This window comes from Drosophila takahashii, chromosome 2R (assembly GCF_030179915.1).
Source record: "Drosophila takahashii strain IR98-3 E-12201 chromosome 2R, DtakHiC1v2, whole genome shotgun sequence".
In the NCBI taxonomy this organism is placed as follows: Eukaryota; Metazoa; Arthropoda; class Insecta; order Diptera; family Drosophilidae; genus Drosophila; species Drosophila takahashii.
The window spans coordinates 32,277,035-32,303,806 of record NC_091679.1 but is presented as its reverse complement, the minus strand read 5'-3'; the positions used below and the strand labels follow the sequence as shown (position 1 = coordinate 32,303,806).

Sequence of the window (26,772 nt, the reverse complement as noted above, 5' to 3'; positions counted from 1 at the left end):
TTCCAGTGCAGAGAAGCCATGGATCGGGGAGCGGAGCTGGAGCTTTTGGCCCGATCGCTTCGACTTAATTCTGCTGCCAATTTCAGTCGTTGTGAGCAACTCGTGCGCGCTGGACGTGTTTTGTTTAAGAGTCTTATTAACGTTTTTTTCCCCTCTCGAAGGCGAAACCGAAGTGTAAGCAACAAGTGCCAAAAGGGAAACAAAACAAAAACCAGGCAATCGTACACTCATCCATATATACCTACACATATTTGTGCTGTGTGCCGTGCAGTGTGTGTGTGCTACTCCCCCCGACTTTTTAATAACTTCTGATGCCGTCGTCTAACGCTAACGTTAACTACATATTTCGTTTTTTTTTATGAATCTTCATGTGTTTCGCTGTGAGTCTATTTCTCTGTATTTCTCTTTGGCTTCGAACCCAGAGACTTGCGTGCCGAGCGCTGTTCTAATTTTGAGCTGCTGCTTAAATTAGAGGGGCATATATATTCATATAGTTTCGTGCGGAATTTGTGCTAAACACGTGAACGGGCCTCGAGGCGTGTGAATCGGAAGGAAAAGCAACAAAAACTTGGCCACCAGCAGCATAAATACCAAAAGTCGCAGTTATAAGATATTCAGATTCAGATATCTGGCCTAGCCCATTGCATAATAGGCGAATGCGAGGGGAAGCAAAAACAAAAACACAAAAAAACTAAAACTTAAACCGAAAGCGAATCTGAATCTTAGTCGGAGTTTGCGTCTGAATCTGAATCTGGTTTTTCCGCTGGCGCTGTTCGATTGGTTTTTAAACTGGCTAAAACCCATTTTCAATTGTAATTGCTGCGGCTTTTAGGCGAATAAACGAGGCAGAGTAATGAGCAAAAATTAAAAAACAAAAGAACATACACTGGTATGAGTATGTATATAAGCCAAGAAGGTTTGGCTTGGCTGCGCTTTGGCGACGCCTAACGGCATTAATCAAAAGACTGAAGACACAAACTTGGCAGCGCCTCAAAGAATACGTATGTGTGAGCACATCGCTTGGAGTGTTTTCTATTTATGACGAACCGCCATAAAAATGCTGCCAAAAATAAACGCTCGTTTGCCATAGAAGCGTGCGCTAATAGGCCATCATTTAACTTTGAGGCGTGGCCCTCAGCCGCTGGGCTGAGTGTTACAATCGCATTTGGCCAACAGGAAATGGAATATGTAATATCATAAGGCAAACGAATAGCCCTCTCCTTGTCGTTGGGGTTCATTCGCTTTAAGGAGGAAATGCCAATGAAACTAGTTTAATTTCATTCTGCTGTTAAAAATGGTATATAAAATGGTAGTGCTTTGGCAGGCGATCCCTACAGCTTTTGGCAGTGGTACAAATCACATTATCTCAACGAGTAGCAGAAACTATAAAACTAAGATAAATCAGTAACGAGAATAGAGTTAAGGTTTTAAAGTCAGCATGGGAAAAATATCAAAATCATATCAGCCGAGTTAATCCCCTACAGTCTCCATTCATTTTTCACAGATTCTACGAATGAAGAGCTTTCCGTAGTAAATTCCGTACCCATCCATCACCATAATTATGGGCTCCAGTTAATCTCATATATTTCAAAGTTAATGACGTTGTTACAGAACATTTAACCAAATATATATTCCCACAGCCGAGATCTAAACAGAGTTGTAGCTAGGCGGCCACTACAGAATCATTGAGAAATCAATGGCCATTTGGTACACGGTTTTGGCACAAATCAAACTTGAAATCGCACCCACGTCTAGAACGAGGCGTTGAACCAAAGCCATGTGGGTGGCAGTCGCGATGACGACGACTACGAGATTTTGCTGGTCGTGTGGGTTGGCAAGGCAAAAAAAAACGAATATATATTCGGACAGCAAACAAATCGAAAAGTGTAAAAAATGCCAGACACCTACGTGCACATCGCATTCTGTGATATAGATACACCGATATTTGCCAGGGCAAAGTCATGATATTTTGGCCATTACGTAATGCCCTAAACTAGGTGTGCTATCTGGCTAGCTGGCCCTCTTCTACCAATTTAAGTCACGACAACACTTTCGATATTTGCTCGCTGACCAACTGAGTAAACTAAGGAGCGGATTGGTCATTCCCATTCGCATTCCCATTCCGCTTGCCAATACCATTATCATTACCATTCCCATGACCTTGCCTCGAGCTGAATATATAGAACTCGGTGAGGGGCTCATTCCACTCCAGTGGCGAGTTGCGAGTGCAACTAATTAGGTTCATTGCCAATGTCAAGTGTCAGTAAATGACATCAGCCGCGGGATCACTCATAAGTTGGAGGAGCAATTCATTTATTTCCACTTTTTGCTGTCCCCGCCAGTTAATTTATTCCATTCAAGCAACGCAGTTTTGTTACTGAGAAAAAACAACAATGCGATCCTCATTTGTCATCTCTGTTTATAATAAATTTAAGTACATTTGATGTAATAGCGGAGTTAAATAAAAAGACCTTAAGGTTAAAGATGGTATCAGCCTGTATTTAAGTCAAATAAAGACAGATTAATGTAATTAATTAATGGGAAATAGATAATTGATATTACAAGGTGTGCTTTCAATGATTCTATCACCCATTTTGGTAACATTTTCTCGCTCTGTACTCTCTCGCAGGGGCGTTCGAAAAATGTTCAAGCCACAACTCATCGCTGTGCTCGGCAAGTGATGAGTGATGTCATCTCACAGTTGTTTACCTCTCCGAATTCGAAAAGTGTTTGTCAATAAATAGTATTTCTATTTGTATTCGAAAATCTGCATACCAGCCTCGCTCAGCTCAGAACTGGACATGCTATGATATATGCACATATCGGTTGGAAACGCAACCGGATTTCCTATAATTAAGTTGGTTAGACAGTCTTTTGACGCCTCGTTGTCTTTGGCGACACGGTGTGGAAAAATGCCAAAAAGGCCAACAAAAAGCGATGGACTGACAGACAACGGCCAACTTTCGGTTTGCGCAAATTGTTAGGGTAAAAGTGCGACAAGTGAAAACGGGCAAACAATTGACAATTGATCGTGGCAGATTTCATTACTGTGATTACGGCCATTATCATCGGCGGAGCGGCGGCTCCCACGTTTACACACATGTTGGCCTTCTAGCGTGGCGTTTGTGAAAGACTTGCTCAAACATCCACAGCCAGTCAGTCTTTCAGTACTGCCCACCAGATCTGCTCGCTTTTGCCGCGGCGAAATTCCAAACTAAGTGATTTCTGTTATTTTTCAGACTCTTTTTTTTTGCTTTTGTTATTTTTTGTTTTATTACTTTTTTGTTATTTTTGTATTCAATTTTCCTTTTCGCCCGCTTCGTTTTGGCTTGGAAGCGACGAAACCAGTTTTGCTTTATAGCCAGATTCAGAGATATTCGCACACACACCACACTCATATAGTCACTGGCGAAACCCCCCCGCATTTTGGTTTTTTTTTCTCCTTGTGCTCTCTGGAGCTTTGAGCTTTGGCCATGACGTCATCGTTTGTTTTGGCCAGGCCAAGAGAGCCGCAGCCGCTGAGATCGAGCCAGGGAAAAACAATTCCAGTTCGCTTCGAGCAGCGAGCGTGTGCAAACGAAACTAAAACCGATACTGAAACTGAAACCGAAACCGAAACTAAACCCACTCGCGATCCGATCAATAGTAAATTCTTTTGTCCCCTCTTCCACCCATTTCCCGACCAGTGTTTCAACGCGAGTTACACCTGTACATATGTGCGAGTCGCAGGTGAAGTGCAGTGACGTGCAGTGAGAAGATGGACGTCAAGGACATTAAGGGCGCCAAGGTGACGCACGCGGGGCTGTTGAAGCACAACTCCGATGGCAGCACCGAAACGCAGAAGATCACCCACGCGGGCCTGGTGGCCCGCAGTCCCGAGGGCACCGCCGCCAAGGGCATGAACATCCGGGGCAACGAGGACCTGTGGGTGGAGATCCAGGCGAACACATTCCGCAACTGGGTCAACGAGCACTTGCGCGAGACGGGAATGCAGGTGAGTTCCTAAGCTATAGCTACAGATACATACAATCCCCTGGTACTCCCTTATGTAACACTTTCTAACCGACTGAATGCCTGCCGACTGAATGTCTGATCGATCAAGCGCGAAAAACAATTACCCAATCAATGGGCCGGCTTCGTTGAATACGGAATTCGTAGAACCAGCGATGAAGCAGGGCCTTAGAATGCTTGGATAAGTGAAATAGAAAACGTTTTAGATCGGAATTTTATCTAGGAAGTGAGCTATACTATCAAATCACAATAGGTTTTAAAAATTAGAATTAGAAATAATATAAACAAATAGGTCATACCTTTAAAAATTTCGCAAGTGTTTTAAGAATAAGTTTTAAAGAAGCTTAAAAACTTTGATAAACATTACAACCTTTTAATTACTTGCGATATAAAGGAAATAGAATAAAACTAAGAGGAACTTGTATTATTTTTAAATATAAATACCAAATGCAAATCTCTCTTAAATCAAGGTCTTTCGAATCCCTCGCTAAATATGAACATATAACGAACTCTGGGGCAGGTGACAGAACCCGTAATAAATATCAATCCCCATCATAAACTGGGCCTGCGAGCTCTTCCGCGAGTTGCCTTAAATGGCCGGGCTCATAAAACTCGGCTCAGCGCCCACGCAGAGCAGCAACTTCAATGGCAAGTGGCAGCGGCGATTACAATTACAATAATTCCAAGAGTACTCACACGGATTTGCGTACGGCAACAATGCATTTCGTTTGTCCAGGGACTTTTGAACTGTCACTCATCGGATTTTCTCACACGCACCGCACTGAGCGACCTGAAGCGACCATATTTGGCCGGTTGAATGCCAAGGCCGACGCATCGAATGCCCATTACCAGTTACAATACTCAAAACACAAAACAAGCTAAAGCTTTTGTCCGCAATCTTGCCCAGTTTTGTGTATAATTTTCGTGTTTTTTTATGGTTGGGCCAGAAACGAATGCGATGAGCAAGGCTGAAGACCCCAGTAAACAGCGCTAATTGAGAGCCAGGCCGAAATGACCTGGCTAGCTGCTTCATATTTGGGTCACCAAACCATAACGAGTCACCAATGTTTGCGCTTTTTGCGCTGTTTACAATTCTAGTTCATGCGTAAATGTGAGACAAATAAGATGGCAATCAACTTTGTATGACAAGTGCAGGCACAATTACACAGAGACAAAATCTTAAAGGTAATTTTTGTGGGGCCCCTACCCTAAGTAATTTGCCAATGTCACTTTGAATTTTAAATGATTGAGCTCGTTGTGTATATAATTTAATAAACTCACTCAAATGTTTGTTCCATAACGTCTTTTTAGAATGACAATACATTTTTTTGTTGATATGTAGGAGTACTTCGCATGCAAATAAAAATGCACGTAAAAGTGGGGGACTATTCTGTCAAATGCAACTCCCTGCGAAACCCAAGTTCATATCGTAAAAGCAGAGGCATCTGAAAAATTTAAAGGTTGTGCCGCGCAGAATAACAGCAAACGACAAATAACAACCTGCGGCAGCTTGTTAGGGAGATGTGGCGCAACTATGTGCGAGATTTTTATGGCATCCAATGAATACTTTCCTAGGCACAAACAAACAGCAACAGACACGCGATTGTCTCCGTACCCAGCTCTCCAGCTCTCCAGCTCTCCAGCTCGCCAGTTTTTCAGTTCCCCCGCCGAATGCTGAATGCTGACAGTCGCCAGATAAAAAGCTTTATGTCAAATGCTTAAAATCGCGTACAATTGGTTGCACCCGGGCGGAGAAAGCCGCTCAGTTCCGAGCAGCGAACCTGTGTTGGGCTCCCATGTTCCGAGATTCGAGCACCGAGCTGCGAGCTCCGAGTTCCGAACAGGCGGCTTACCTTGAAAAGTGGGACACCAGTTGGCGGAAGGGGCGTTGATTGCTCATTAGGAGGGCTGCCTGTCAAGCGGCCTTCTTGCATATGAACGAACATGGGAGGGCGTTTCGCACGTTTGCTAATCTCTGTTGGGGACTACAAATATACATTTAGCTACTTTATAATACCAGAAGATAGAAAAATCTATGATATTTATTAAAAACTGTAGTTGTCATAGTCAAATTAAGACCCTTAAAAAATAGAGAGCTTCAAGAAATGTATATAATTACCCGAAAACCCGAAAAAGTTTATACCAAAAAATACAAATAATCTAAAAAATGATCGTGAATCAGTTTACCGAGCTAATTTAAATTTTGTAAATTATTTAATAATCTCGTAGGTATTTTTATTTCCCACCTTTTTCCCATTACTGTTCCTAATGATACAGCAAAGTTAATGCAAATTTCCATTGTTGTTTCAGGTTCATGACTGGGCCACGGATTTCTGCGATGGCACTTGCCTGTGTGCTCTCGTCGAGAACCTGCAGACGCGTCCACTGAAGCCGTCGTGGAATCGCAGACCCGCCAACCAGCATCATTATCTGGAGAACGCCACCACGGCGCTGAAGTCCATCGAGGCGGATCACATCAAGCTGGTGAACATCGGCAATGTGGACATCGTCAATGGGAACATCAAGCTGATCCTGGGCCTGATCTGGTCCCTGATCGTGCGCTATCAGATCGGTCGCAGCAAGTTCCCGCCGCGCAAGCTGATGCTGGCCTGGCTGCAGGCCGCCCTGCCGGACTGCCGAATCACCAACCTGACCACCGACTGGAACAGCGGCGTCAACCTGGCCGCCCTGCTGGACTACTGCCAGCCGGGCCTGTTCCCGCACTGGCGCAGCCTCGATCCCAACCAGAGTGTGCGCAACTGCACCCAGACCATGGACCTGGCGCAGCGCGAGTTCGGAGTGCCGAAGGTCCTGGAACCGGAGTACCTGGCCTCGCCCTGGCTGGACGAGCTGTCGGGCATGACGTACCTCTCGTACTTCATGAAACCCGGCGGACCGGGCTACAATGCCACCATGCGCTGGGTGAACACGCAGGTCAAGGATCCCGTGAAGAACTTTACGGTGAGTCCCTGATAATCCCTTAACATTACCGTTGTCGGTTAAATATTCCATTAAAGTATGGCTTTTGAGTTCCATAAAAATAAATTCAGCTTACATGTGTAAAAAGTGCAGAAACGAAACATAAATAATTATTACACCGTATCCTTTGGCCGCCATTAAGAAGCTTACGAATTAATTGCGATTTATAATTGCAGACCGATTGGAACGACGGGCGCGTAATGTGCGAAATAATTAAGGGACTCGGTGGCTCGGCGCCGGCACCGGAAAAGCTCAGCACCGATCCGTTTCACTACGAGAACAATATTCGCAAGGCGGTGGACGCAGGTGCCCGGCTGGGCGTCCAGCCCATCCTGACGGCCAAGGACATGGCCAACCCGGAAGTGGAGCACCTGGGCATCATGGCCTACGCGGCCCACCTGCAGTGGGTGCCGCCAAGGCCGCCGCTATCCGACCTGGTCAACGTCTACCTGGAGAGCACATCCGGTCGGGTGGGCGAACCGGTGAGTGCAGCATGAATATATATATATACTACTACAATTGCGATCAGAAAAATAGTACATCTAGAACAAGTACAAAATTTTCCTTTTAATTGTTAAAGTCGAGACACTTTTATATCGTGAAATTTTACAACTTTACGACCAATGGCCGATTTCTCAATGTCATGTTAAGGTTTAAGTTGGTTATCTGCAGTTAGTTAACTGAAAGACAACCTAAAGTTAAATTCTTTGGAAAAAACTAGTTCTTTTTCTCAATTTGATACTAACTTTTTGAACTTTTGTAGATTGTTTCCGAAAAAAGCTTTTATCATCTTAATATTTTATAGGTACAAGTGGATCCTTATTTATTTTTGGTAGCTGGCAGTTTAAAATTTTAAATTAGATATTTTAATTATTTACGTTCACATACCCAATCTCTCTTAAGTTAAACTTTTTAGGAATTGCTTCAAAACCAAGGGCCTTTACTTCACTTGAACGGTCCTATTATTCTGATTATTCGATTGTATAAGTACACACATTTGCAACTCGTGAGTGCCATGTGCAGTTCGTAAATGTTTAATGTCCGTTTCACACGCAGACCCACTTCCGCATCGACGTCATGTCCCGGGACATAAGCCTCAGTTCGGTGCGCTGCCACGTGGTTCCTCCGTCCGGCCAACCAGGACAGCCCGTGCGCCTGAATGCCCACGGCGAGGGAGTCTTTGTGCCGGAGCGCTATGGGATGCACGAGATTGTGGTGGAGATCGGCGAGGACAGCCTGGGCGGACACTTCTTCCGGGCGCTGCCACGTCTGCTTCAGGTGGCGCCGCCGGGCATGGCGCCCTGTGCCCTGGGCAGCCTCGTCGAGGTGCTGGTCAATGCCACCGGGGCCCCGAAGACGGAGGACATCCTGGTCACGGCCGTCTCGCCCACGGGCATTTCGCACAACTGCCCGCTGAAGAAGATCGACGAGGGACACAGTGCCATATTCAAGCCGGACGAGGCGGGCATCTGGGAGATAGCCATCACGTACCAGGGCCGCCACATCCAGGGAGGACCCTTCACCTGTGCCGTGTTCGATGCATCGGGGGTCTCGGTTCATGGCCTGGATGGAGCCATGCCGCTGAGGGCTCATACCTTCGAGGTGGATGCACGCGGTGTGGGCGTTTCGGGGGAACTGCACGTGGACATTGTGCATGACAAGCACTCGCTGGTCTGCTCCGTGGAGAAGATCGTGGAGAACAAGTACCGGGTTACCTTCATGCCCAGGCAGAATGGCAAGTACCGGGTTTACATCTACTTCAATGGCTACGATGTCAAGGGTTCCCCATTTATGTGAGTAGATCTTGAATTTTGTTGTTTAAATTTGTTAAACCGAAACTTAATCCTAACTTAACCAGCATGCGCGTGGGCACCAAGGGAAGATCGGGCAAAACGCGCAGCAGTCCGCTGCATGATAGCAAACACCGCTCGGAGAGCCCCTCGATGCACTTCATCTCCACCACGAACGCCCGGCATAATGACTACCGGAACTCCTCCTTATCGAGGCACAACACGGCCGAGCGAACCAACAGCTACTCGCCGCAGTATTCGCCCAAGTTGGACACCACCGACTATCACAGTTCGAGTTCCAGGTACTATAAGCGGGAGAGCGAGGTGAGTCAAGGTCACGGGGCACAGAGGGCATGCGGCATGGGATTTTCTTCCTCATCACCCAGACAACCCATCAAAATTGAATGTTTTGGCTAACACACATACACCCAACCACCCACCCAATCCTGTCCCCAAACACACACACCACACTGAAAACTACCTTCGACAGGAGAACCAGCCGCCAGCTCCTCCACCACTGAGTGGCTCGCCCACGGTCAAGTATCTTAACTCGGCCGATCTGTACACGGAAAGCCTGAACGGACGACGTGACTCGAAGACCTCGAACGGCAGCTCCACGAAGAACGACTACTACTACGACAAGGAGAACGAGCTGTACAGCCAGAGGCGGGGCGTTACCAAGACCAAGTTGACGCCGCCGCGCGAGGAGCGCGAGGTGACCTCCACCAATACGAGCAGCACCACCAGCAGCTTCCAGCAGCGCCAACAGCACCAGCTGGCCACCAGTACCCTGACCAGATCGCTTAGTCCAATACCTAGTCCCACACTCAATGTAACTAAATTTTTGTTCTTTCGATTTGCTATCCCCCGAAACTAGAGATTAACTCTTGTCTGCTTTGTGTGAATTTCCTTGGTGTCAAACACTTGGTAACAATTTGTTGTGCATATTTTACAGACCCGCTCCAGCGAGCTGCACACCCACAGCCCGTTGACCATCAAGACGTCCAATCAGTACGAGAGCTCTACGCGAAATATCACCAGCAGTCCAAGACACGCCTCCGTTTCGCCCGTGCAACGTTACTCGCCGAATAGCGCCTACATTTCCACGGCCACCCACCGGATGGGAAGTCCTTTGACCAGTCCGGTGAGCAAGGTAAATTTATATTCTTTTTGAGACTTTAAAATCTCTTAAATTTTGAAATAACCTAAAAAGGTGTCTAAAAGTATGCTACAATTTATTTTGCATTTTTACAGCATACTTTTAGACACCTTTATAAGACATTTCTCAACTAATCCCCGCGTTTGCTTCCCCAGAATGGCTACGAGTCGCGAACTGTGGAAAAGTCCTCGACCTACAAGTCCACCTCGAACTATGTGACCGACTCGAATGTTCGCGCCAGTCCCTCGCTGTACGGAACTGCCGAGCGACTGCGTCGAACTGGATCGCCGGAGCCGCGCATCGACCACTCCTCCAATGTGAGGGTGTCCTCGATGAAACCGGCTTCCGCCAGGCGGGACAGCTGGGACGTTATCAACAAGACGAAGCACATGCTCTCGCACAATTCGCTCGAATCGCTGGCGAACATGACCGAGAAGCAGCTGAACACGGAACTACAGTACAACCGGCCGGATTTGGACCACGAGACGCACCGGAACACCCAGTACAACAAGTTCGCCCTGCATAAACAGCAGCAGCAGTCGGACTATCGCCGGGATTCCCCCGACGATGGAGAGCGCTACAAGTAAGTATCGCTATAAGAATAGGAACTAGTTTACGAAACCACTAAAATCCTTTTAAATATCTCTAAAAGTATGCTGTGAATTTATACATTTGTTGCGGTCTTTAAGATTTAAAAATATATTGTTACATATTTTTAGGCACTTTCTAAAGAGATTTTAGGAAACAAAGGTTTTCTTCTATTTTTTTATTAATATTTAAAATTTGCTTTATTTCAAACCTTTTTTGCAGACCCAGTGCCATTACAGTCAAGTCACATTCGAACAACACGTATACGGACAAATCCGGTGGATATACTAAAACCGTAAAGGAGTCCAGCGAGCATGTGGTTACCGAGAGCAATGGGCACGGACCTTCTCCTGGTTACGGCTACAGCTCACTGTCCAGATTTCGACCCATAGACAGCAACGCCACTGGTGCCAGGGCCATTAGGGTGCAGGATATCCCGAACGGCTCCATTGGACGACCCGTCGAGTTCGAGATCGATGGCTCGAAGGCGGGCTCCGGCAACCTGGAGATCCTGGTCAACGGCGGGCGTGTCACCTCCTCGGTCCGCTCGCTGGGAGGTCAGAGGTTCATCGCCAGCTTCACGCCCCACGAACACGGAACGCACACGGTGCAGATCACTTTCAATGGCGAAACAGTTCCAGGTGAGTCTCGAGTTCGAGCATCACCCGATATGTGGGTGAGATAAGTGTTTTAGTTACGAATAAAGGCATCTTACTTGACACCACATATTTTGGCCATAATCTTGGATAGGAATAGATTACTCGTTCTTCTATTCTACTACTCTACATATGAAAGGGTATTTCGTTTTTCATATTTATCTTGTTTTTATAACAACAGAAATATTTCAAAAATTTCGATTGCTCTGATTTTTTCTGATAAACAATGGTTTACATGTTATAAATGCCTTTAAAGATGCACTTGATAAGAAAAAAAAATTACTTTTTGTGTATTACTCATTTATTTTGATGACCTTTTGGGGCGGTTTTTTAATATTATACATTTTGTGTTAAAGAGATGGTATTAGGGTTGACTTCCTGGTATGATTTTTAACAGTTTTTGAATAGGTATCCCGACACTGTGCGGCGAATTCGCGGCATGTGCTTGGCTCTCTGAGTTTCCCGCAGCCGCAGACTCTCAGTGGCTCTCACCTGAGCTCACCTGTGCTCACCTGACGCGATCTCACCGAGAATTACGCTCAGCAATCGGCTTACCTGCTTGACGGGTTTTCGGACCGATGGTTGAGGGCGCTCCCATCGAGAGTCGCGTTGGCAGTCGAAGATCGCGCTCCAAACGAAACTGACACGTCGGCGGCATCGCAGTTAACAGATCCCCACAGATCGGATCGCAAAAGGCCAGGAAAATTGGCAAGAAAAACGGACTGAAATTGTGATTGTGGCTAGCGGAGAATCGGATAAAAGTGAAGAATTGTGTGTTGAACGCGAAACAAGAACCCCACGCGTAAACAAAATAACAGTTGGCTAAAGAACACGGAGCTCTTCTTTTGGGCTCCCGGAATGTGAAGCGAATCGAAAAGATTCCGTGTCTGAGATTTCTAAGCCAAAGAAATATGCTAATATTCGGCCCTCCACTCTCTGTTTTTTTCGGGGTCTCTTGTGCGAACGAAAACCAGTTTAATGAACCTTTAAGCTGGAAATATTTCAGCTCGAAGCTCGCAGTGTGCGGGGTTTTTTGTTTCTTCAGTGGCTAAAGGCTATGTGTTTTGGCTAAGCCGAATCAATAATGCAAAGAAAACTGTCTCCGCATTGCAATGCAATTTGTATTAGCCATTTTCGCAGTGACAAAGGGGGCAGCCATCTTGGTTTGCCAACTGCTACTTGCACTCTTGGCCAAGCCGAGCCGATCCAAGCTGAGATACAGATACAGATACGCGATACGCGCTGCAGTTGTATGTGGTTCAAGGCGCACTTGTTGCATGCCAGTCCATTGTGTGTACATACATATATCTGGCTATATCTCGCGGCCCAGGCGGAAATCAAAGTGGCAGCAAGAAAACCGATTTCCCCCTGCCGATTTCGATTTCCTACCTGAATGCTGCTCCTGCTTTTGCAGCCGAAAACCCAAAACCCGTTGGGATAGGTTGTCAGTCAGGTATGCGGAGGGCGCGACAGGTATGCGCCAGATCTCCGGCTGAGATTGCGATTTCTTGGCCACGTCGGCCACTTTCCACCGATTTTAAAGCTCACGAATATGTATGTACATAAATTCGGTTGATTAAAGTTTAAGCATCGTGAGCAAACATTTCGATTTCGTTTGGCTCCGTTTCGTTTCTTTTTTGTTTAACAATAAGTGACGGCCACACCTCTCTCTTCGATTTTGTAGCCTCCTTTACCCGCTTTTACTTTGCTTTTGGCCATTTCCGCTCAGCATATTGGCACACATTCCCACTTCCAGCGCTCGGCTGTTTGGGGATTTTTATGAGCCACCGCCATTCAAAGTGAAACTGCCTGCCCGTCTGTCTGTCTGGGTTGTGCATAATTTAATAACGAAAATTGTCGAAAAGCAGCAGCATTAACTGGTTTTCGACGCGCCCCCTATGCCTCACATCCCCCATAACTTATACCCCCAACCCCACAGAGAGCTGGAGTTCAACTCGAGTGATTATAAATACTTAAAAGCAAACGTAGTTAAACCAAAGTGTCGCCGGTGTCGTGGTAAAACGCGATTAAAACGTGCGCCGAGTCGTGGTCGTGCCGCGATGTCATTTTGTGCAACGCTCCGCAAATTCTTATAAGCGTTTTCGCTTAATCGTTGTCTTGCCTTGTTGAAATTTAGATTGGCAGCGCATAAGCTTACACATAAATAAATAATTTACAACCCGCTGACATAATCGCTACACGAAATAATAATAATAACAACCTCTTTCAAGTTCAGACGTGCCGCCAGCGATTGTGATTTGATTCAACGGCAAAAGAACAAAGGTCCACGCGCGTTTGCAGCATCAGATTTAGATTCCGCAGCAATCTAGCACTGTCAACAGCACCGGTCTGCAGTCTCCAGTCTCCAGCCACAAAAACGTAAATCTTCCTTTGTAACAGACGAAAAATAGTTTGGTGTAACGGTCAGGTTCAGATTCGGGTTCGGATTCAGAATCAGACTTTAGCGACAGCTGCAGGCCATCTAACGGGCTTCTGCGGCGAGTCACGTAACCGCAGGCAAACAAACAACACACATACAGGTGCCCTGCACTGAGCCAAAAACTGTGAATTACAAGTAACTTAAAAATTCTGGATTCGAAAAAATGAAAAAAAAATGATTTTGTGATTAGTTGACTTTGATTTTATCACCTTGAGAGCTTGGAAGCTTAATTATTATCGCTCTGCAGAGATTTCTTGTATACAAGAAGTTTATAAATACAACAAGGTTATATTTTCTTAAGATAAGGAATTTTTTAACTTATTGAAGTTAACAAATAAACAGAAAGCTTTCTTGGGATTGGGCACTTTAAGGTTGAGGAAAACTAAGGATACCAAAGATATTAAATTATTGCAAATATTATAAGAATTAAGAGATGGATGTGTGCAATCTAAAATAGAGAATGTATAAACTTTGTGTTGTATACCATTTTTCTCTTCTGTATTTTCCTAATAAATAGTTAATTTCCCAAAGATATTTCCCAGTGTGTGTCTACAGTAGATGCCTATGCAGATTGAATAACAGCGTTAGATGCTGAATAGCTGCACTTGTTCTCCGACCATCAGGCAACAACTCAGCGCTGCGATTAGCACTCCAGCTGGGAAACCGGCCAGAAAAGCGTCAGAAAGGCAGCTTTTCAGTTGGTCGAAGTGCAGTTGCTCTTGCCAATTGCCACTAGCAATTTGCAACTTGCCTAGCAGCGACAGCAACCAGCCAACTGGCAACTTGCAACATTGTCCGGGGAAGTCGACTGACTTTCAACTGGGTGCGTTGGACTCTTTGGATCGGGCTTTGGCGGTCGGCTAACTGTAACTTTTTGCATAGCCGCTGGCCATGAGCAGAGTTATGAGAATGCGATAACTGATTAATGATGGCCCCAATTGGTACAATACCGAAAACAAACAGCCAGAAACAGTTACGAAAACTGTTCGACCCAAAGTGCTATGATGGGAAGTGTCTTTCTAGTGAGAGATTTTCACAGCTTGGGCAAATAAAAAAGACACTTTGTCTGTGTTTTTTTGTCGAAGTTCAGAGAAGGGAAGTTTCCCAGGGAAAGACAAGTCGCGCGTTAAGCGATTCAACTGGCGGGAACCCGAAACGAAGCGAGTTTTGAGCTATGACACACAGCTACAGCTCGATTTTTTTTCCATCGAACTGGCGACTGACCGTTTCAGCAATTTTCATGGAAAGCCATAAAAACAGCCATACAGCAGCAACTGCAAACGAGCACTAAAAGGAAAAGTGCAACAATTGCTAAAAGAGAAATGCATGGAAAGTTGCAAACAAAAGTAAATTTGAGCGCCGGGCAACAAACACAGAAAGCACGGAAAAAACTGCAAAAAAATAAACCAAAACCAACCGTGTCCAATAAAAATGCCGGGAGATGTGAGATGCGAGTGCCAACAAATAAGCGAACATTTAACGAGCCAATTGCCAATGGCTCTAGCATCGCAAATTGGCATCCCAGCCACTCGATTGCGGCTCCTCCGAGCGATTTAATGATGCTTTCGGGCTCATTTCGAAACATTCCTGAACAAAATCATGTCGCTCGAACCGTAATGTAGGCTGCCGCAAATACTGACGAAAGCTCATGCACAGATACGCAGCTCTAGATCCAGATACAGACTCAGATTCAGATGCAGAGCCACAGATACGCACTTGTCGGCGGCAACCAGGCGGCACAGATTGAGATTGCGACAATTATAATGAGACGCAGCGAGAAACAATGCAAAGTCGCAGCGGAAACCTTGTCGGCTAAGGAATGCGAGGTTGGGTTGTACAGTTTTGGGGAGATATAAAATAAATCAACAAGTGAAGCTTTTTCTTAAGAGAAAACTTTAGACTATCTACTCTATAAATAACTAGTTACCCTAAAATTCAGGCAATTCAACTTGGTATTAATAAATTAGGGGAGAGTGGGGGAATTTCGTCAGCATTTTTTCAAAGCTTTTTTTTGTCCATCTTGAGACACGTTATCATATTTATATTTTTATTGTTGAATGCGGTTAGCACCAAGCTTTAAAATGTGACATTCCCCTATTTTTATACCCGTTACTCGTAGAGTAAAAGGGTATACTAGATTCGTGCAAAAGTATGTAACAGCTAGAAGGAAGCGTTTCCGACCCCATAAAGTATATATATTCTTGATCAGGGTCACTAGCCGAGTCGATCTAGCCATGTCCGTCTGTCCGTCTGTCCGTCTGTCCGTCTGTCCGTCTGTATGAACGCTGAGATCTCAGAAACTACAAAAGCTAGAAGGTTGAGATTTCCCACACATATTCTTTGGCTTCCTACGCAGCGCAAGTTTATTTTAGCCGAGCGCCACGCCCCCTCTAACGCCCACAATCGCCCACTAACGATTTTAAAATGGGTCCTGCGCCCACATCTTTAAAGATTTCCGAGAAGTATAAATGCAATTTTGTTGTGTATATTTATACCTATCGAAATGTAGAAGACATTTTTCAAATCGGACCATTCATTAAAAAGTTATACGCTTTATAAATTGTCAACATATATCTATCTCCCTCGCACTCCCTTTAGCTGAGTTACGATTATTAGTCGGGACACCAACCCGACACAGCGTTCGCACTCCCTTTAGCGGAGTGACGGGTATTAGATAGTCGGGACACCAACCCGACTATAGCGTTCTCTCTTGTTTTAATTAGCTTGGTGATTTATAAAAAAATAAAATGTAAAACCAATATACTGGGGCAATCTCACCACACAGGGGGGTAAAATCACCACACAACTGGGGAAATTTCGTCACCTGAAAAATGTAGGGAGTTTAACGCCTGAAAATATGCTACACTGATCAAGCGTACAATTTTTGTTGACGTCCTATATTTGTTGCTGCTGCTGGTAGTCTGTTCGTTAGCCAGCTCGTCAAATATAAAAATATGTATTTAAAATAGGTGCGAATTTACCCTTAGCGTAGGGTGGCGAAATTTCCCCAGACCGTGCTTTTTTAGAAATAATTATTTTTCTTGCGAAATTAGGCGCGAAGTTAAAAATCACTGACGCAGAAATGCACATTATAGCACTGTGCATTATATAAAAAATCGTGTATCTTATTCCTTTTGAATTGTGGCATACAGAAAAAATTTCGTCGAGAACTAAATGTAGCTTTTGAACTGTTAAAACACATTTAATATTATAGCTTAATTATCTTGGCCTTCTGTGCAAAACAAATGCATTGGTCGTGTCTGGCCGTCTTGAAGGACTAAAACAAAAAAATTATATATTTTTACGACTGATGGATTCCGAGATATTGCAGGTGACGAAATTGCCCCTGTGACGAAATTCCCCCACTCTCCCCTATATGAATCATTTAGTTTCAGTAAGAACTTGCCATTTAAATTGAACATGAATTCTATAAGAAGGTTTCTCCTATTAAACTTGGAATATGTATTTATAATCTCTCAAAGTCTTAATGAGATGGAAATATAAATAAAATATGGAACAAACCAAATAATTTACCTCCTATCCAATAGCTATATTTTTCGTTCCTATAAATTACCACAGATGCAATTGCAAGCTCTACTTTCTGGGTCAAAAATTGTTAGTTCTTTAAGTTTTACAGTTATTTTTCAGAACCTGTCATTTCTCTTTAACTTGACCTAATAATTTGTCTAACGTTAAGCAGATGCAAAGAACTCTAATCTCTGAAAATGTGGAGCAGTTTTTGCACTAGTATCTTTTGAGTTGATTATCTTAATGGTGATGCCAATCATGATTGAATGTGGAGCATGACGGGTTATCATTCTCAAAGTGTTTGACCCACCCGCTGGGGCATCCATATCAATTACCAGAGCTGCAGGTGGTTTTGTGGGTCAACTATCGTTATTTGCCAGTCGTTTCGTTAAGTTGTCTGCTTTAAAATGGCTATTTTCCCAAGCAATCTCCATTGTTTGCCACTGACTAACTAATCGATTTGTTTGTCCTTCTCACTTACAGGTTCACCGTGGCACGCTGAAATCATGTCCTCACCCGGCCTGACCGCTCTGGGCGAATCCACTCGCCTGGTACCCGCCAATACGCCGGCGGTTTTTGAGATACTGCCGCCTCCTGGACAAAGCCTGAGTAAGGGCGAGTGCGTGGCAACGGTTTTGACCCCTAGCAAGTCGAAGCTGAACGCCAGAGTCACCCACGAGGCGGCAAATGGTGCCGCTCGCATCGAGTTCGTGCCCACCGAGGTGGGCACCCATGTGATCGATGCGTCGATCAACGGCACGAAGATCGCTGGCGGCCCGCTGATCGCCAAGGTCTACGACTCCAGCCTGATCCAGGTGACGGAGGTGAATGGCGGCGTGGTCGGCCAGCCGTGCCAGTTCCGCGTGGACGCCAGCGCCGCCGGCGAGGGCCAGCTGGAGATATCCATCAACGAGGGCGAGGTGCCCAATCATGTCCAGGTAGTGGGCGGCGGTCGGTGCCTGGTCTCCTTCACGCCGGAGCAGGCCAAGTCCCATTTGATTGACATCAAGTTCAATGGCGAAACGGTGCGCGGCTGTCCCTTCGTCTGCGCGGTGGCGGACACCTCGCGAGTGCTCCTGAATCTCTCCAATCTGGAGCTGATCCCGGTCAACCGGCCCTCCTCCTTTCACATCACCGTGAGCGGAGGCGGGGCCGCCGAGCTGGCCGTCAGTGTGCGCGGTCCCCAGGGCGAGTTGCCCGTCCGGGTGACCGGAGATATCCACGCTGGCTTCACCGCCGAGTTCACGCCCACCACGGTCGGCGGTCATTCGATTAATGTGGAGTACAACGGCTTCGCCGTCCAGGGCACCCCCTTCCTGGCCAAGTCCTACGACGCCAGCAAGGTGGTGGTGGGCAGTGTCTCGCGGGGAACCATGGGCCGACCGGTGCAGTTCACCGTGGATGCCGGCGATGCCGGTGAGGGCAATCTGGAGATAACGATTTCGGCCAAGGGACAGAACATTCCCACGCAGGTGCATCCGCAAGGCAGTGCAAGGTGAGTGTTGATTGGCTTAACCTGTTCAAAGTATTTTACTTTATTTTATTTGTTGAGAGTCTAAATGTATTTTCATTGTGAGGAAGACAATCTTTCTAGTTTACTCTTTCTTTTTAATTTAATTGAGCCCCGATTTTCATTTTTCTTATTACTATAATTACTGCAGCTATTATAATTTCTGTAATTTTCTGAACAATTAAGTATAGCCATTAAAAAATAAATATATCAGGTAGAAGAAAGTGTTTCCAAGCCTCACAAGTCCGGTGAGAGTAAGCGAACTATAAAAGCTGGATTAATGGGATTTATTTTTAAAAAATATCATAATTATTATGTTGTTTACACACTAGATTCCTTTCCCCACCAAAATCCCTTATTAATACAAAACTATAATACAAACAGAACATTTAGTAGCAATTTTAATGAGAGTTTTTACATATAGATTAAGTAAGAGGTATCTCATAGTCGGGTCACTCGACTAAAGAGTACTTTTCGCCTTTTGCCTTGCATGTAAGATATGTAAAATTAAATTTTTATATGCATTTCGTTTTAATCTCAATATGTTTTTCCTCCCGCTTGCAGATTTTCCGTTTCGTTTGTGCCCACGGAGTCGTGCGAGCACACGATCAACGTGTCATTCAACAAAATGCCCGTGCCCGGCTGTCCGATTACGGTCGGCATCAGTGGGGGCGTGGCCGGGCCGCAGGTGTCCCTCGGAGGCCCGGGACCAGTGCATCAGACCAATTCTTTTGTAATCAATCACAATGGCGGCCGTTTGGAGGACATCGAGGTGAACGTGGAAGGTATGTAGGCAGTGATGGCCAGCAGTGCCCCTGTGCTCCTTGGCCCAAATCGACCTCCTGTTAACCACAAGTCATCTGTTTGTGTGGGGCTATCCAACCCCCATGTATCCCCCTTCATTGGCCCCATATTTATGTGTTTTATTGCATTTATTGGTTTTAGTCTTAAGGCTCGTAATTTAATTGCTCGTTTTGCTAAATGTTTGTGTTCGCCAAGCGTATTATTCGATTTGATCCATTTGCATACACATACCTGTATCTGGTAGCAGTAACCGTATCTGCATCTGTAATTTGTATCTTCAACTCGTATCTGTATCCGCATCGCACCCACTGTCTCACCTCACGCACACAAAGACTTGTACAGGCAATTTGTATGAGCGGAAATCGTTGTGGAAACTCCCAAGCATGCCGCACCCCCACATTTCACCGCCCCCTTTCACCAGACCAACCCACATGTGGTTGACGTCTCCAGCTGAATCTAAGAATCCAAAGACAAGGTGCTGCACCTAGAGAGTGGATTTATGAGATGCGCAGCCAAGTCGTGTAGTTTGTGCGTGCTTGTGTAATTATAGAGCCCATTTATCATTTGCTTGTACAGTCGAACTTCGTTAACAGGAAAAACCTCTTTTAAGAGCTTTAGATTTCGATATATTTTTATTTATATTTAAGGGCTAGTACTCAACCCAACAAAAAGTCGTCCAAAACAAGAACTTCATATGAAACAAAATTTTTTGACGTTGTTTTTCATATGAAGTTTTTTGTTTTGGACGACTTTTTGTTGGGTTGAGTACTAAGCCTTAACATATACTCAAAATATGGGGTAATAGTTTGCTTATAATAAATACCTCTATTTATTTAACCTTTAAGCCATAACGTATGAAAGTGTAAAGTTCCATTAAGCTTAATATTTAACTTGGATAATATTATCTATAGAGTGCATTCAGATGTTTCGATTCATGATGGGGAAGTTCGACTGTACTACCTTGAGTGATAGGATTCAATGCTTTTGCTTTGGGTATTTAGAAGTAGATGCAAAAGAGCAAGATGTGGAATTAAAGTTTCCATAGATACCATTCAGTTGCTATTACTCATGTAGTTCAAGCCTATTCCTTGTGTGTTTTGTGTGCATTACTTGTGATTGTGTTTGTCCCTTGTTTGTAATTATATGTCCTTTTTGTAATAATGTTGCTCACTTTTGTATCTGTATTATATTTCAGGACGGCGAAATCTCTTGTACTAGACTATATATATAAATATATGCATATACTTATATTACCTATACTATTAATTGGGGGAGTAGTCTCCGTGCTCTCCCCCATACATACATATATATACTATTTACCAGGTGTATATATACTCGCTAACCGTCCGAACCACAAAATAACCCCAGAAAGAGTCTCCCATGAGGGAGACTCAATGCCAACACAATAACAAAATGAAGTATTTACTAATGTCCGATTGTTTACTAATTTGTTTCATACTGATTAATGTGTAGAATTACTCGAATAAAAATAATAAAAGAAATGGTTTAAAACAAACTCGCATAGGTTGTATATCCAGCAGGCTCCTTCACAGCGTTCTGTTTGCAGTGTACAGATCCACTTGGGATTACTCGTATATTATATCTATTTTCTACTGTCTCTGACCCTTGCCACATCTCCGTTTACTAACCGTTTCTGGCACACTCAATGCAACAATCAATCAAAACTAACCGCACTCCAAGTAAATGACTCGAACTAATCTCAGAAATACAACTAACCGCAAGACACCCCTGACTACCAAACACCAAAACATTTTAAGCCTTTAAACTTACTAATCGAGTGAACATTTTTCCAAATTTTTTCGCTTCATCCGCGACTGAAAACTAAACACTAACCCAACACACATCTGACCCAATCGAATCGTTGCCCAATTATCGAATTTCAACAAAACAAACAAACGAAATCAATCTCAAACTCGTTTCCGGCCGCGTCGCAACTGAAAATCAAAATGAAAATCAAACCAAACACACAATAATTAATCAATACTAAAATCGAATACGAAATGATAAACAAAACCAACGCAAATCGCTGCCGAATCAGGACCCGCTGGCCAGTCGGTTCCGGCGCAAGTGCATCAGTCGGCCGACGGCGTCTTCAAGGCGGAGTTCGTGCCCCGAGTCGTGGGCGAGCATCGAGTGAATGTCACGGTCAACGGATTGGCCACCGCCGGAAGTCCCTATGCGGCCAAGGTGAGTGCAGGGGATTTAATATACTAAAATTAATATTTATTGAATGTATGAATAAACTAAAAAAAATATGCTACATATGCTTTAAAAAGTCCTTCGGTTTAGTTATGGGGTAGAAACTAGATTTTATAGCTTAGTAAACTTGCAGATTTATTGCAAATTCAGTAGGTACTTACTAAGTACTACTTAGGTCATAAAACGGCAACGTAATTTTCAGAATGCCTGTTAAAAGGTTTAGATTCGATTTTTCTCTACTTTGATAAAAAATGGAATTTTTTTTTATTTTCATTTATTTATTTGATTTATTATCCCGTATAATGTCTTTTTGATTAACATCGGTCACTTTGTACAATAGTACAAATAAATACCTACATATCAAATTAGAAAAGCTTTTTTGGAATGCCTAAAGTTTAAAATAAATATCAATTGATTTAATTGTAATTTCCAAATACAAAAAATAAGCAAATCAATGAAAGACGTAATAATCTATACCTACGAGGCGTAAAATAAAATGAATTATAATTTAAACTAGGTAAGACATTAACCTTCTTAGTGAAAAATGGACAAGCCTTAATATATTCCTCCCTTAACTTATATTCACCAAAATGCTTCTCATCCCAGGTCTACGATGTCAGCGCCATCAAGGTGAAGAATGTGAGCAGTGGCACAGTGGGCAAGGCAGTCACCTTCCTGGTGGAGACATCCCAGGCGGGACCCGGAAACTTGGAGGTGACCGTCAACGGCGGCAGGGTACCGACCTCCGCCCAGGCTCAGGGTCAGCACACCTACGCGATCAGCTTCACACCGCGCGAGGCTGAGAGTCACACGGTGGAGCTGCGCTTCAATAGCCAAGATGTTCCGGGCTCCCCGTTCACATGCCGCGTGGCAGCAGCCGCCCGCATTCAGTCCCCCGAAACGATGGACAAGGTCAGCGTGGGTCGGCTGTTTGAGTTCGTGGTGGAGTCGGACACCAAGCCCACTGTCGAGGTACTGGGCCCGGCCAGACGAAGTGTGCCCGTCAAGATCGACCCCTTGGGTTCGGCCACCCTGGGCTACAACGTCAAGTTCGAGCCCATGGAGGTGGGCGACCACTCGGTGGAGGTTCGTCTGCCCGGCGGTGGCCACGTGGAGGGCAGCCCCTTCCTGCTGAAGGCCTACTCCGCCGAGAAGGTCATCGTCACCGACATCCGTGCCGGCGTGGTCAACAAGAGTGTTAGTTTTGGGATCAATGCCTCGCAGGCGGGAGCCGGCAACCTGGAGATCATAGTGGCCGTTAACGGCAAGAACGTGCCGAACTTTGTCCAATCCGAGGGCAATGCCCGGTTCAAGGTGAACTTTAAGCCCACGGAGGCGGCCACCCACTCGCTGTCGGTGCGATTCAATGGACATCCGGTGCCGGGCTCGCCATTCAGCTGTCACATCGCCGCTGCAGCGGCTTCTCCCTCGATGGGACGACTACCCAGGGCCATGGCCATGGGTGAGTGCCTGAAGCAAGCGGCCGTCAAAATGGACAACACCTTCGAACTGGAGGGCTTCGAGGGCGTGGAGCCGCAGATATTTGTGACCTCGCCGTCGGGCGATAACGAGCACTGCCAGTTGAGTCAGCACGATGGAGGCAGTTACTCGGCCTCGTTTCGCCCAACCACCGTGGGTCGTCACCTGATCAGCGTGACTGCCAATGATCAGCACATCAACGGATCCCCCTTTAGTTGCAATGTCTTCGATGTCTCGAGGGTGAGCATCAGTGGCCTGGAGCAGCAGTACGGACCGGCCAACCTGGGTGTCCCCGTGACCTTCAGTGTGGACGCGGCGGGAGCTGGCGAAGGAACCCTCGAGCTGGTCGTCTCCACGGACAGCAGCACCGTCAAGGCCGAGGTGGTGGCCTGTGCCCGCGGCCTCTACGATGTGACCTTTGTGCCCCAGAGCACCGAACCGCACTACGTGAACATCACCTTCAACGAGGTGGCCGTGGACGGAAGTCCATTCCGCGTGGACATCCAGCAGCACACGCAGCACATTCAGATTGGCAGCTTAGCAGCCATTGATTTCCCAGCCGATGATCAGATCGTTGAGATCTTCTCGCCGGATCAGAAGTCGGTGCCGTATTCGATCAACAGGCAGACGGCGGAGTTCCGGACCCACATGACCGGGAACTACACGTTGCGGTTTATAGATCGCGAGACCCGTCAGCACATTGGATCGCGCACCCTGTGCGTCTTTGATCCCACCCTGGTGAAGATCACCGAGGTGAGTGAGGCCTTCTGCCACCGGCCTGCCAGCATCGGGGTGTCCCTGAACGAAGCGGGTCAGGGAGATCTTTCGGCTTTGGTGCGTTGTGGAGCCACCGAAGTGCCGCACACCATCCGCGGACCCAGCAAGAACGGAGTCTACGAGATTGTTTACCAGCCCACGCGTGTGGCTCCCCACAAGATCAGCATCCTGTTCAACGAAGTGCCCATCTCGCTGAAGCCCCTGGAGATCGGTGTTCTGCCCGCGAGTGCCGGCAAGGAGATCAGCGTCAGTGGACTGGGATTGTATCAGTCGCGAGTGGGCAAGACCACGTCGTTTGCCATTGACACGGTGAAGAGGCCGGCCAGGGAGTTCGATGTGGTGGTGTCGGGACCAGGTGGTCAGGCTCTGCCAGTGCGATGCTATCAGACGAAGAACGGACATTTGCAGGCGGAGTTTACCATCAACAAGCCGGGACAGTGTGTGATTGGTGAGTAATACTCAGGGATATTCCAGTTCATCTATCTAATCTGTATATTTCAACAGAGGTGCTGCACCAATCGAAGCCCCTGCCGGGTAGTCCCTTCACCTGCGAGTCCTTCGACAGCAGCAAGGTTACCACCCAGGGGGTCACCAAGGAACCGCTGGCCCTTCACAGTCCCAACAGTTTCACCGTTCGCACGGACAATGCCGGAACCGCCGAACTGGAGGCCTTTGCCATATCGCCCAGCAATCAGAGCCTTCCCGTTTTGATAGCCGAGCAGTCGGAGGGCGTCTACAACGTGGAGTTTGTGCCCTCGCAGCCGGGCAATTACAAGTTGACCCTGATGTACGGCGGAGAGACGATTCCCAGCTCGCCGCTTAACTTCACCGCCTCCTCCAGCGGCGTAAGGAACGACGCCCGGGCCGCTGGCCATGGACTGGAGGTGTGCCACCGGAACAAGGAGGCCTCCTTCGTGGTCTACTGCCCCATTGCGCCGAATGTCCAGATCGAGCGACTGGACGAGTATGGCGAGCGGATAGAGCCCAAGATCAAGGCGCTGGGCAACAACGAGTGGCGCATCTCGTACACCATTCTCTCCGTGGGCAAGTACGAGATCCGAGCCAGCTGTCCGAACAGGGGAAGCTTTCCGGGATCTCCGTGGCACATCAGCTGCGTGGAGTCCAACAAGGTCACGCCCGTGGGTGGCTGGGGCACTTTGGTGGATCACGATGGCCGTTTGATTCTGCCCGCCCGCATCATCTTCGATGTGGAGAATGCGGGTCCGGGTAAGCTGGTCTGCAGCATCGATGGCATCGAAATACCGGTGGACAAAATGGTAGACGGCAAGATGTGCCTGAACATCACGGGCGAGAATCTGGCTGCCGGCGAACATGATTTGGACCTGACTTGGAGCGGTCTGACCATCACCCAGTGCCCGAGGAGTGCCTTTGTGACGGGTCAACAGGCGGCGGATAAGGTGCAGCTCATGGGTCGTGGTTTGGCTGCAGCTCAGGCTGGAGAGGCGGCTCACTTCACCATCGACGCCTCGAATGCGCCGGCCGGCAGACCCGAGGTGATCCTCACCAGCCAGGACAACACTTCGCTGCCAGTGAGCCTGTCGCAGCCGAGGCCCTCGGAGAACATCTGGATGGCCTCTTACACTCCCCTGAAATCCACAACCGGCACTCTAAATCTGTCCGTCAAGTGGAACGGTCGCTTGGTCAAGGGATGTCCGTTGACGGTGGCCGTTGGCTCCTCGATGGATGCCTCGAAGGTCATAGCCTCCGGCGAGGGACTGCGTCATGGGATAGTCGGCAAGGACATCAAGTCCTGGATAGACACCAGGAGAGCAGGACCCGGCGAACTGACCGCCCACTGCGCCGGCGTACGCAAGGTGGCCTATTGCGAGCTGTACGACCATGGCGATGCCACATTCACCCTGAACATTAAGCCTCAGGAACCGGGTCGTCACCTGTTGACCATTAAATATGGTGGACAAAATGTGCCGGGTTCTCCGTTCGCACTGAAAGTGGCCGGAGCACCGGATGCCAGTAAAGTGGGTTGACATCATAATCTCTTTAGAAATGATTCCTTTACCATAAATCCTATTTTATCCCTAGGTCCGCGTCTATGGTCCTGGTATCGAGCATGGCGTGTTGGCCACCTTCCAGTCGCGCTTCATCTGCGACACTCGAGGTGCTGGAGCTGGTCAGTTGACCGTTCGGGTTCGGGGACCCAAAGGAGCTTTCCGCGTGGAGATGCAGCGAGAGAGTCAGAAGGATCGCACCATACTCTGCAAAGTGAGTTCTAAAAGTATAGCATTTGAATTACCGCTTACCATATCATATAATTTCCAGTACGATCCAACCGAACCGGGCGACTATCGCGTCGAGGTGAAATGGGCTGGAGAATTTGTGCCCGGATCGCCCTTCCCGGTCATGATCTTCGACACCGAGGAGGAGTTACGAAGGTACTTGCAGGGCATATGAGGCCAGCTCAACCACCATGTCATCGTCTTCCCCAGTGGCCTCAGCCCCCTGTCCATTAGCCGTGATCAAACGCGGCGACGAGCCCCAACTTGTTCGCCTCTCTAGCCGGAGAGGAGGTCTGGAAATCCAACCCCCTGTAGTATATATAATTAAGCTAACCACGAGACCTAAAGCGTAAAATGTTATACTAATCGAAACTAGCTAACTTAAACACAGAATGAGCCGAATAACTAAATCTCTAGGTTAATCCCAAACGAAAGCTTCCGCTTTTGACTATTTATAGTTTTAATATGTTGAGCAATGTAAAAACTTGCAATTGGTTTAATTATTTAGCATTGTATGCAATACAGAAATACACCATTAATTAAATACCTGAGTTCATTTTATTATTTTGGGCATTT

The 26,772-nt window shown here is 46.5% G+C and overlaps 1 protein-coding gene across 9 annotated transcripts; it reads left to right on the top strand.

Moving 5' to 3' along the window:
* The first annotated feature begins 93 nt into the window (after positions 1–93).
* Positions 94–26,755, top strand: jbug (filamin-type immunoglobulin domains fbug). 9 transcript variants are annotated; one of them, XM_070214002.1, is made up of 17 exons: positions 94–174; positions 3,687–3,994; positions 6,322–6,972; positions 7,167–7,472; positions 8,047–8,783; positions 8,849–9,104; positions 9,271–9,612; positions 9,736–9,933; positions 10,095–10,522; positions 10,750–11,168; positions 17,635–18,646; positions 19,226–19,446; positions 21,525–21,673; positions 22,292–24,389; positions 24,446–25,938; positions 26,003–26,182; positions 26,240–26,755. In XM_070214002.1, exons 2-17 carry the CDS (start codon positions 3,758–3,760, stop codon positions 26,369–26,371), a joined length of 8,859 nt encoding a protein of 2,952 aa, XP_070070103.1. In that variant the 5' UTR covers positions 94–174; positions 3,687–3,757; the 3' UTR covers positions 26,372–26,755. The 9 variants fall into 9 exon arrangements, with proteins under 9 accessions (XP_070070103.1, XP_070070104.1, XP_017004324.2 ...); XM_070214003.1 differs by lacking the exon at positions 9,271–9,612; XM_017148830.3 differs by lacking the exon at positions 94–174 and having other exon boundaries at positions 3,542–3,994.
* The last annotated feature ends 17 nt before the right edge of the window (positions 26,756–26,772 follow it).